General features: G+C 40.3%; 1 protein-coding gene across 1 annotated transcript; it reads right to left on the reverse strand.

Moving 5' to 3' along the window:
- Positions 1-8230: 8230 nt before the first annotated feature.
- zfp36l1a (zinc finger protein 36, C3H type-like 1a) lies at positions 8231-12530 on the reverse strand. The gene is made up of 2 exons (XM_006632666.3): positions 12332-12530; positions 8231-10018 (listed from the first exon to the last, which is right to left on the reverse strand). The coding sequence occupies exons 1-2, from the start codon at positions 12383-12385 to the stop codon at positions 8999-9001; spliced, it is 1074 nt and encodes a 357-aa protein (XP_006632729.2). The 5' UTR covers positions 12386-12530; the 3' UTR covers positions 8231-8998.
- Positions 12531-12872: the final 342 nt, after the last annotated feature.

Here is a 12872-nt window from a genome sequence, read left to right on the forward strand (position 1 = left end):
TTTGTTTCAGGCTTTTGAAGGTGGCACTTTATTAATATTGACTAGAAAACAAAGCAGAAAAGTATAATACGGAAGTAGATTTTCTTTTTTAAAATTGCTGGAAGAAAATCTCAGAGGAGTCATTAATACTTCACTTGATGGGGTGTTGCAAAAGTTGGTTTGCTGGACTTTGACAGCATTTCAGCAAACAGTAAACAGTGTCAAAATCAATACTGATCGATCTGTGTTCTCATTATGAGCCTCTTAGTGTCATAGTGCAGTGTTCTCACCTTTCATATTTTTGCTGATAGTGCACAAGTAAGTCTGTAAATGTCTAAAAAGCTTGTTTTAGGAGCACATGGCATTCAGAAAACAGTTGTTAAAACTCCAAGTGGTTTCTGTCACTAGGAAGTTGTGTCTAGACCATTTGTGAAGATACCTACCTTTGTAAGCAGTCATAAAACTAAAATTCACAACAGTCCCTTTAATCTTGGGTAGTTTAGTGGTTTGTAGATTTTCAAGAGGTTATTTAGGTTAACTAATATTTTCAAAAATACAACTGGATTGATGAGTTCAGGAGCAGACAAGAATATACTATAATGCAGAAGTGAAACATACAGAATCCATTGGCACATATCAAATTATGAGAAATACAGTTAGCATGTTTTATCATAATTTCACAAATGCCTGGGGTGTGTAACATTAAACTATTAAAAGGCTATGAGGAAAACTCGGAACTAAGGAACATTTTAAGACTTAATAAATCTGATATGTGGCATTTCTTATAGTGTCTCTCAAAAATAAACTTTTCTGGTGTCTTTGTAAGGTATATTGTTCAGCTGCTGTGTACAGTAAGGTAAATTATTTGTTCATAAGGTGCATACTTATTAATATTTGTTTATATTAATACATTTAATATATTAATAAAAAAAGTGTGTATGAGTGCACATCCCTGTCACTGTATCTCCTACACAAAGGCTTTGTTCCACTGTGGAAATGGAAATTGATGCTACTGGAACATATAATGTCACCATCACAATAACTAGAAGCCTTTAAAAGCACCATACCACATACAAACCACTTCCTGAAATGTGTAGTTTGAAGTGTTTTTTTTAAATCACAAACAGGAAGCAGTTGTTTCATGTCACGCAAACGGCATGTTCTCCAGCCTTTCTGAGTGACATGAAGTTGGTTTCTGACAAAAGAAGAAGAGAGCACATGACTCTTAAGATACCACTGCAGAAAGATACATGCAATGTCTGGTTTTGGCAAAGGTAGTATATTGGGGGGTGTCCTCGCTGTTCAGTTGTCACAAAAGCGACAGGAGGTATTCAGTCTTGTGTTGTCAATAAAATATTTTCTCTGCTGTTTTGATTTCCATAAATATCTAACAATATTACATTTTGCAATCTAAGACTTTAATATAGCTGGGATGTACAGTAGCTTCTTTTAAATTAAGGAAGGAGATAATGAGGGGTGAGCAGGAGGAATTGATCTGTCAATCCTGGCAGTGAGAGAGTTGAGATAAAGGGAGTCAGGATTTGTTGAGAACCTAAAAAAGGTGCTGCTCACTTTCAATTGAAGATCAGATATGGATGACAAGTGAGGAATAGTTCAGTTTGTCCATGTAACATGCTAAACAATAAAGGAGAATGAAAAGCTGGCCTTGCACCAAGACACTGAGAAGCTGTAAAACAAACTATTTAAACAGATTAATGGATACCTTAAAAAAATCTGAAGCTGATAATAACCGTGAGCAACATCAATGTTTTATGTCAATAGAGTATTGAGAGGGGTAAATAGGGCAATACAAACCTTAAAGCTGAAGTAAAACTTCTCACATACTTATCGGCTCCTCAGAAAACGGTTTTGGACATTTTTAACCCACAGGATTGGTGAGGAGTGAAAAAGAGCACAGTCTTGTACCAGAATGACACAGTGCATTTAGCACAAGAACAATGATGCTACTGCAACAGTACATCCCTGCTAACCTCCCACATATAATGTGGCTATTTCAGAGATACAGCATTTCTAACAAATGAACAAGTAATAGGTTTATTCCATGCTGAAAAGAAGAGAAGAAAGAGAACACAACGTTTCGGCCGTGGAGCCTTCTTCACCTGAAGAAGGCTCCACGGCCGAAACGTTGTGTTCTCTTTCTTCTCTTCTTTTCAGCATGGAATAAACCTATAACTTGTTCCTTTGCAGCCTTCGCATGCTGACGCAGCTACCCACCTGAACTACATTTCTAACAAATATAGTAAAATCTACCTGTCAAAGAACACAGGGGAAGATGAATCTTGTCTATCAGTGCTCACACAAAATCATTTTTTTCAAACCATGTCCTTGAGATAATCACAAACTTTTAAGAGAGGAAAATTGGATTTCCTGCTCTGGTAATGCTTTCCTAATGGAAGAAAATGCATTGTTTTCCTGGAAAACGGCATTCATATTGTCAAAAGGTCAACTGGAGGGTGGAAAACCTTTTTCTTGAAGAAGGGCAACGTCCTCTCTGCCAGAAGAGTGCCCTCTTTTTTTTACAATTCTAATTGGTGTGAAAAAAGCTGCAGACAGATAAATACAATGATTGATACTAATTTGAAAATAGATTGATACTTCAGAGCATTTATACCATGGCCTCTGCATATCACTAAAGACCTGTTCAAATGATAATGAAAATAAAATAATCTCTTAAAAACTCACTTAGGCTATTCTTTGATGAACATTAAGTCTCCATTGACTGACATTTCGTAGGCTGCAAAGGAACAAGTAATAGGTTTATTCCATGCTGAAAAGAGAAGAAAGAAAACACAACGTTTCGGCCGTGGAGCCTTCTGAAGACTTCTGAAGAAGGCTCCACGGCCAAAACTTTGTGTTTTCTTTCTTCTCTTTTCAGCATGGAATAAACCTATTACTTGTTCTTTTGGAGGTTTATTGAGGACAAACAGAACTGTTTGCTTATTTTCTTGGCAACAGAACATAAAGCAGAGTATTTCTGCCACCAAGGATGGACAGCAGAAAACAGTTTACAAAGGTCAAAGCAGAGTAAAAAATTCAATCAAAAAGCTTAATAAGACTTAACAAGGCTTAGATGGAGTGAATATCACAACAAAGGACTAAGGCACGCTCTCTAGGAGCAAGGAAGAGAAGGGAACAGGCAATCAAAGAACAGCTAGTGAAAATAAATAGTAGTAGCCAAAACTTCATGGAAAGCGGCCCATAAAAAGTCAAACAATATCCAGGAGGTTTGAAGCAGGTTGGAACAAGTTCTTTCGCAAAACATTTTGATGTGGGGTGGGGGAAACAGAACAGAGCAGATATGTTTGCATTCATACAGTATCTATCATTGTGAGCCATTATTTGCAGAGGTTAAATTGGGGGTACCATCTTCATAAAAGCTACCCTGGTATGAGAAGGCTTATATTCCTAAGGTCCTTAAATCCTAGAACATTTTGTAGATCTACTGATCTCTTTTCTGCAATAATGAGTGGCAGTTTCATTCTTATATGTAGACTTATACTGTATATTGTATATTTTTATTACACTGCGGTTTGAGATCGCAGTGGGTCAGAGTGACCCAGTTAAAAGGGCATAAATGCAGTCTTGACAGATTTAGTTACTGGGTAAAGTGAACTTAAGAACTCCTTGGCAATGGTTATCTTCCCTTCATGCATACCATCATTAGCCTTCCAAAAACAACAGCATGCAGGGAAAATTAAAATGGCTTATCTTGTTTTCTTTTCTGATTATTTTTAGGTCTAGACTTTTGTTCTTTAGGGAAGTGGTCTGAATCATAGAATAAAGGTTGTTATCATGCAGGTCTTGTTAAACCCCCGAGACACAGAAAGACTTCAGTGATGGCAAATCTCTCAGCTAGTGCCCTTCACGAGTAACTGAACTTCTAAAGAGAAAAAAAAATCCAAGAAAAACAACCTTCTTCTCCCTGACTCGGATTTCCGGCATCCGCAGGAGCTAACAGCCAGCCGGCCACAGAGCCTCGTCTTTTTTCAGTATAAGATTATCCGTGATCATGAATAAGTCATTCGCTTTTGTAGGATAAAAAACAAGCCTTGGAAGTCTAGTGGATTCTGGCTTAACAATTTTCACCGTTTTTTTTTAAAAGCCTTCACATGAAAAGAAAAAAAAATCAAAGGAAATGAAGGGGAAAAAAAATAGGCTTCCACTCGGCTGGCTTTTGCATTAAAATGGCAGCAGAATGATTTATTCTTTCGGGTGAATCGGTTGGCACAGCAGCTCCCCGGCCCTGCACGCCTGCAAAATAAACGTTTGGAACTGTGGATAAGGAGAAGTCAGGCTGCAGGCCGCAGTTGTTCAGTGAGTGGCCAACAATACAGAGAATAGTTTCTGGTGCATTGTTTTGCCTTTTTTAGTGACTTACTGTTTGGGAAAGAATATGAAGTGCAGCGATAAAGCCCAGACATGCTGCCTGGGCATGATTTCATACGTGTGCGATATGACTCTAATGCTTACCAAGTTGCTTCAGGGACCCGGTCTGTGAATTACTGTACTTGGATTTTGCTTTTAACTTCTAGTGTGTGATTTCGTTTTCTCATTTTACCACCCTGCCTCTCCTCCACCCATTTTCAGAATTTTCCAAGGCTGTGGTTTATCCAAAAACTAGCTTGTGAGAGCATTAAAATAAGATGATTTCATATAGAGACATCAGTCACAACAAGACCTAAAGAAGGGCAACAAACTGGTATTTTCAGCAATTCCTGTTGGTGTGTGTAATCTATAAAGAGGTCAGGGGCAAGCATCATTTACGGGTTCATTTGACAGCTGAAGCCACGTTCTGTGTTTCCACTGAGGCAGAATCCTCTCTGTTTCATGCAGGACATTCTTGACTATTTGCAGTACAAACAGCAATTAGTTTACCCTTATTTAAATTTGTGTTTAAGACCAGATTGGGAGATACAGTGGAAAGTAGTGTTAAACCTTGCCTAACATCTATATTCCTTAAGTGATTGCCAAGTATCTAAAGCCATCAGTAGAATGCTTATCTTGGTAAGGGTTATTCAAGCCAGTCTATCTCTCCAGAAGGATAAGGTACAAAGTACAATTGCTCTTTCTTAGGATAGGATAACAGTCATATCATCATCCATTTTTTAACTGCTTTACCCAATTCAGATTTGCAGTGGGGAGCCATAGCCTATCCCAGCAAGAAATGGGGTACACCCTGGACAGGACACACACACACACTTTCACCAGGGCCAGTGAACATATCAATACATCTTTGGACTGTCGGAGGAAACTGGAACACCCGGAGGAAACCAACATGAACATACAAACTCAATGTAGAGAGCACCCTACTTCCAGAATTGAACCCAGGGCCTCAGCCCTGTTAACCAGTGTGCCACCATGTCATCCCCAGTCATATTAAATTGAAGAAATTGTTTTCCCATCTTGTCCAATGCCAATTTGACCGTGTTTATAGAACAGGACAAAAAAAAAAAAACTTTCTCATAAAGGAAACAAAATCTCCTTTATGAGAACTTCGGTTCGATTTTGAGGACTTGTATGATGGCCAGCACCTGAGTGTTCAGCTATCTGAACTCTGAATGCTTCTTGCCTCCGATGGCAGAGCAAGAGTTCCACACATCCCTTGTATAATGAGGTGCAGTACACATGTGCTTTCTGTTCAGAGCAATAAGTCAGTTCCGATATAGTAACACTTCAGACTTTTTTTCCAGGCTCTTACCTGAATAAGCCCCTTAGCCTGCCTTTCAAATAATTGTATCACCAGCCTTCCAGCCATTTCAGAAAAAAATAGAACAGTGGGTTTATGATTGATAATGGGGGCGTATGCTTTTACACTCCAGTATTCAATAACATTTGGCTAATATTTTACCAAGAAGCCTGCAAGTAACCCTTATACATAAATGACGTAAATCGGTTGATTTGGCCAAACAATCACCCTGCAAGTCTAGGTCTATACACACGCTCCACTGTCTTCTCACCACACAAGAACTTCATACTACACCCATAACACACACACACTACCCTACATTTAACACTACTGATTGCTGTGAGTGGTCATTCAAGCTGGAATGTGGTCTGTGCACTTGCAGACAGTTTCCCTTCACTACGTACTTTTCATTTCCTTTTGAATTCCTGGGTTCACATACCAAAGCAATGTAGCGTTGAGACAAAGGAACACGTTTTGTTTTTTCAAAAATATGGGGTTTATTGGTTTAAACTGCAATCAGTCGTTACAAAACACGCAATTTCATATAAACTCACATATAGAAAAAACTGTAGTGATCAGCAAAAGCTGTAAAATACATTCAACAGTTTACTTTCTTTGTGTCAGTTCTGTTAACCCTTTCTATTTTGACTAGGAAAAACAGAACAAAGAATTTATTTTTTTTCTATTCTTTTTTTTATATAAAAATAAAAGGCGGAATGCACTGGCTACCTGGAATGTATCCAAAAAGAGGCACTTACTTAACCATTGCAAACAAGGGATCACAAAAAAATCTACCTGTTTCAAGTCACAGCTGGTAGTTAGTGCCTTGCTTTCAAAGCAGGTTTCAGCTGCCTTTGTCAAAGAAAACTATGAACTCTGTGACTTAAAAAAGGCCCAGAACCCACACACTTAACTAACTCTAGGCTTGCACATCAATTCTCTATCAAGTGCAGCCAAAAAACACTTACAATAGGAATTCTTCACCTAATGCTCCAAAAATCCTTTATCTACACAAGCTCCCCCTGCAATTTCACCTTGTTTACTGCTGTTTTCTGCTGAAGGCAACTAGTGAAAGTGTTAAAAAAGGCTAAATAAAAAAAAACACTTCAACAGGTAGGTTTTTTTTTCTTCAGTAAATATTTGCAGGCAAGCCAACTAGTTTCTCTCTGTGGTTTCGAGACTTTTTTTTTCCTGGATCAATAGAATCCCTTTTATTAAAGTTATAGCTGCTTCAGCATGCGTGTTCATAGTTCTCAGCACTTCTGATTCCCAAAGTGCCCATCCGATACAAAGGTCTTTCACCTAAACATTTCTTTTTGCATTAATGCTGAAGGCAATACTTGAATTTTAGGCTCTGTGTTTCCAAAAGTTCAGTTTCCCAAATCAGGTTAAACTGTTTAGCACACTCTCAGAATAAATTCACCCCACAGGGAACCAATTGGCTTGTTAAGCTGATCAGCATGTGCTAATTTCTGTGCAAGCAACAAATGGCTGACTTGATGTTTTGGACCCCTGTTAATGCATTGTATTTACGAAATAACAGGAAAGCACTGTTATTGTCTAGGTGCACTGCATAATCTGTACATTCTATGAGCATGGCTAACAGCTACACTCAAGCTAGTAAAAGAAGGAATGCAATTAATAAGGCAGTAACATTGATCCTGAATTTGCAGTCCAACAACACAAGGGAAAAAAAAAATCTAAAATAAATAATCAAAACGCAATGTTTTTGCATTTTTTTTAAATTAAGTTTCATTTTTAAAATAAAATAAACAAAGTGTAGTTACAAAAAAAAGACATTGTAGTATAATATATTAAACTGTGAAAAAAGGAAACAAAAAAGTCTTCACAATCTTTAGATTAATACGGAAGATCATAATTTAACATAAAAGAAAATATATTCTATTGTTTCATTATCCCGATAAATATAAACAAAAATTAACAAAAAAATGCATATGATCGGCAATAAATACGTTTTTTGATAAGTTAAATAAGCAGTGACAAGCAAAAACTCCCACTTGAAAGTTTTTTCCAAACAAAACAATAATAATAATAATAATAATAAAAAAAACAGAAGGCTAAGAGTAAAAGGTGGGAAAAAAAGTGCTCTACAAACTGTAACCTAAGTTAGAGCAAATCCATAAAGCTATCTTATTCCTAAGAGTGGGACTTCTGGATCCAGTTCTGGAATGCGAAACAGGCCCACAGGCTTAGAACAAAAATCAACCCGAGGAAATGGAAGGGGAAGTGGTCAAAGAGAATAGTCAGAACTTAAGATAACCAGAGCTTGTAAAGAAACGTCTTCTAGTCCCACCAAATTAATGACCAGCAATGTAGGAAACTGCTAAAAGCTTTTAAGAGTCCCTCCTGATGTTCTTGGGGCTGTTGTGGTGACAGAAGAGGGGAACTGAGCCTATAGCACCAAATACAAACTTCTCTTCCTGGCTGACTCCCAACAAATCCTGTTGCTTAGTCTCAAGTCCTTCCTGCTACCTCCCCTCACCCAACACTTTTGTAAGACGGGGCTGAATGTTTTCTTTAAAAAAAAAACAAAACAAAAGCAAAACTAGTCCACTTGCCCAAGCTTGTACAGAAGTGTCCCCCCACCCCTTCAGGATTTTTCATTTGTTCGTTTTTTTTTTAAAGAGGGGGCCACCATTTATTTTTTTTAACACCCTCCCACTGGCCCACGGAGCTGTAAGAAAACAGTGGTAATGGATGGCAGAAAATAGCCAGTAGAGGGCGTGAGGCTACTTGCACAAAGGCTCCATCTGCATTGCTACACATGTCAGGAGGAAAAGAAAAGGCAGATGGTTCCTAGTGTGAATCACAGTCCGAAAAGTAAAAAAAAGGCACTTTGTAAACTGCTGGCTCTTAAAATTCATCTGGCAGAGCTTTTTTTGGCACTATTACACTGTAGAGGAGGTAAAAGGGGATTAACAATTTGCTTTTGTTGTCCATAGGAATTGAATTTCCCTTAATTCAAAGAGTGTCCAGCTAATATAAGGTCTGGAATCAAACGCCATTTGTGTTGGATTTCAGAAAGGGGTTGTCACTGATTGAACATCGTCATTGGCTCTCACCTCCTCAGGAACACAAAGCCTTGGGAATAGTGCGGCACTCTCAGTCACCATTCGAGAGAGAAACACGTGCAAGTGGACTCCTCAGCTTGACGTTCTTTTCCAAAAACCCCAAAACTGTCCCAAGAGAAGCATTCGTTTCTCAATTCACAAACTGGACGAGAGAGGGGGCAAGGGGAGGTGGGGGGCAGCAGAGGGGGGAGTGCCACTTGTCTCGGCTTTCAGATTTCGCTTAGTCGTCTGAGATTGAGAGTCTGCTGAAGATGGGGAGGCGACGGGTGGTGTCCAGGACCGGAGACTCCGACCCGCTTAAGCTCCCTGAGCTGCTCTGGTATCCCTCCTGGTCAGAGAGGGAGTCTTGGGGGCTGGGGGGTGACTCAAACAACTGGGGCGACTCGGACATCGCCCTGAAGAAGAAGGTCGTGGGCGAGGGGGGCGCTGGGGCCGACGGGTCGGCCTGGGAGCCCAGGCTGGGCCCGAAGAGGCTGGCTAGCTCCTGGCTGGAGTAGGTGAAGGGGTTGCTGGGCCAGTCCTGGAGGTCGTCTGCGTGGAAGATGGGCGGAGGCGTGACGGAGGTGGGGCTGTCCTGCAGCCCATTGTTGCTGGGGAACCCGGCAAAACTGAAGCTGTGCTGGAGCCGGGGCCTGTCCAGCTTGTTGGAGGCCGACAGAGGGGGCGGCCCCCGGCGCTCCTCCGCGTTGTGGATGAAGTGGCAGCGCGGGCCGTAGGGGCAGAACCCGATGGTGTGGAAGGTGCGGCACAGTTCCGTCTTGTACTTGGGGTGGCGGCTCAGGCTGCGCAGCTCGTGGATGCCGTGAGCAAACTGGCACTTGTCGCCGTACTTGCACACCCCGTTCTCCTCGAAGGGCCGGCACAACTCCGTCTTGTAGCGGCTGGAGTTGACCTGCCCGCTGCCGTTGCCCCCGGCCGACTTCGGCAGCAGCCGGTCCCCGGTCTCCGAGTAGGACCGGTCCCGGAAGCGGTTCTCTTTGTTACTGCTGCCCCCGGTGGATGACGGCTCCACCTTGAGGCTGTTGTTGATGAACTGGTTCTGGTTGAACTTGGAGTTGGGCAGAGTGACTGAGTGTCGCCGCTGGTACACACCCACCGAGGAAGAAGGGGTCCCCACTGCCTTCCTGTCCAGCAGGGGCCCGCTGGGGGTGCTGATGGGGGGACTGGGACCAGTGCAGGGAACAGAAGTGGGATGGGGGGCAGTGAGGATGTTGTTGTTGTAGTTCATCATCTTATTGTTCTGGAACAGAAACAACCCAGAAGGAAACAAGAGTCAGCAAACACATCTGGCTTCGCATGAGCATGAATCCAATGGAATATGCCAAAACTCGGGGAGATCTAGAACTGGAATCCCAGAAACTAAAAAGACACTTCCCACTGTCTCCCAGTCTCGCTTGGGCAATCCAGCTGTATTATTTTTAAGACTTCAGTCCTCATACAGCTGCTGGGTTTGTAATAAGTCTGTAGACTGATCTAATCACTTCCTGTTAACCAAGACGTGCAGAGTCTGAAGACTGACACTGTCTGCTGGGAGTTGTACAACAGAAGCCAGCCAGTTCAACGAGGCAGTGTTTAATACGTTTGGGTATATGACAACACAAACACTATTACAAGAGCCATGTTTTGGGTGTCAGGATTTACGTACAATTTTAACTCACTTCTTTTCTTCTAAATCACTTTTTCAAAAAAAAAAGGCTATTTCTAGTCTTAAGCACTACCTCATTCCATTCACAGTGGCTATGATTCACTAACTTAATACACATGCTTTCGCATGATACATTGTTTTGCCTCCAAAAATGCTCATTCGGAAACGAAGGAGTTCAAAGCAGGTTTTTTTATCTGCGACTACTATTAAGCAGACATTTGAAGCGTCTTAAATTATCTGTAAACAAATTAAAACCCGCTGAAACCTTAAAAATAAAGGTCCGTTTACATTAGTATGTTTTACTATGTAAAAGTCCAACATTTTTATCCTTAACGTATGGATATTGTTAAGGATATTCAATTCAGCAATCCGCCTAGCAACTAATCAAACATGAAAGTTTTTTAGGACACGTGAAAAAAAACGTGTCACATAGCCGAAATGAATTACAAAAACTGCAATTTTGCATTCTGAAATAATATACTGTGTATGTAACCGTGCAAAATGAATCCTTCAAATTCCACGCCGTGTTTTCCACGCAGCCAGTAGTGAAAGATTCCATTACACATCCTGTAAAACTTGTAAATCACCAACACCGAGTTTAGACTCTCGGGGCGTGCAATAAATTAACACGCAACCAAAGTAACGAAACGATCGTTCAAGATTACGCTTTGCAAACTGCCCCCCTCCCAGCAAACACACACACTCGAAAAAAAAAAGGAAAGCATGTGCGCGCATTTAGAAAAAAATAAGACACAGGCGATCATTCCTCCACAAACGTGAGGTTGCGAGAGGAGGAACTGCACGAGCGAGACTGGCCAACGCGCCGAAGAAGCCTGAGCACTTCCTGTGTGATGCGTTGATTCACGCTCTGCGGGTGCACATGTGTCAGTGTGCAGTAGTGGCTCCCACAGCAGAAAACAAACGATACTCGATTTTCCGATTACATATTCCACGATGCAAGTAAACAAACAAAAACGCCGTCCACTTACGCGCACGCACATACTCCAGGTGTGAGGGGGTTAACTGAACGATCCCCTTTATGATCACTAACGTTTAATGAAATTAAGGCGGTTTGTTGGTCACCCACTAGTACGACCAATGTCAGCTCTTTGCCCAACAAGTCTAATTTAATTGGAAGTAGGAATATAGTGTGTTTGAGGTGCACCTGTAAAAATGGTAAGATTTCAAATACCTAGTAGATTTTGATCTGAAAATGTAATGCATCTGTCTTTTTGCGAAAGTGCATAGCACGTTCGTTTAAACCCAACAATTCATTCGATTATCATCTCTACAAAATCTTTTATGTGGTAAACCACAAAAGCGATTCAAATAACCTACTTACAAGACACTAGCTTTCGGTATTAAATTTGTTTAGAAAATAGATTTATTTTTATAAAATAGGAAATATCTCGTTTAATGTATAAGGGGCTGAATAAAATTAAACGAATGCGTGCAAATCAACCGCCAATTGAGCGTTTCAAACCTATACTAGTGCGTTTCTGACAAGACTTATATTGTCCTCCGATTTTTCAAGAAGTGTCATGTAAAACGGTTACGACTTGCAAATCATTAGCGCAGAACACGCGGTTTTTAAAAATCTGCGTTCACTAATATATTTACATTGATTTCTTACAACCACGTCACATTTTATTATTAATCCTAGAAAACATACTTCCACTTATTTAAAATTTAAACACTCGGTGCAGATTAAATCGATAACTCCTCTTCAGCAAATACTTGGTATATAACTAGTAAACACCGCTCCGAAGTTTGAACAATTTTATATGAAAATTAGAAAGTAGCAAACAGACTCGACCTTCTCAGGAGCACATCAAAACAAGACTTTTAAAAAAAAGTTTAAATCGACAATTGCATACAGAAGCACAAAAAAACTTTTCAGATCTTTACCTTGTTTAATACTTCGCTGAAGTCAAAGAAAGGCGATACCACAGCGGTGGTCATCTTCGATGCGAAAAAGTGTAAAAATAATAAAAATGTTATAAATCACAGTTTTAATGGGCGACGATTTCAAGCTTTGTTGTGTTATATTTTCACTTCCCAACTATCAGAGCCCCCTCTGTCCTGAGAAACAGCTCCAGATTACTTATGTGCAAGTTTTGCCTAAGGAGGAGCTAGTGTTTGATTGGCGTGCAATAAAAAACTTTTTTCTTTCGCCGCGGTCCGGAATGGTGGGAGGGATTGGCGGTGTGGACTTGTTCTGAGGCTGGTGTGTGGAAAGTTTCGAGATCCGAATTTTTATTTTTTTTAATTTAAAGAAACTTCAACTTGAATTCTTACTCTGTATTTGTCGTTTAAAAATCGAAAACTTAAAAATCATTTCAGTAAAAATGTTCATGGTCTGTGTTTTTTTGTAACTTTAGCAAGACGATCGCCATTTCCTTAAACGTTTTTATGTTTGCGCGAAAGCATGCTATGTCCGAATTTACAT

Source organism: Lepisosteus oculatus, chromosome 8, assembly GCF_040954835.1.
Source record: "Lepisosteus oculatus isolate fLepOcu1 chromosome 8, fLepOcu1.hap2, whole genome shotgun sequence".
Lineage (NCBI taxonomy): Eukaryota > Metazoa > Chordata > Actinopteri > Semionotiformes > Lepisosteidae > Lepisosteus > Lepisosteus oculatus.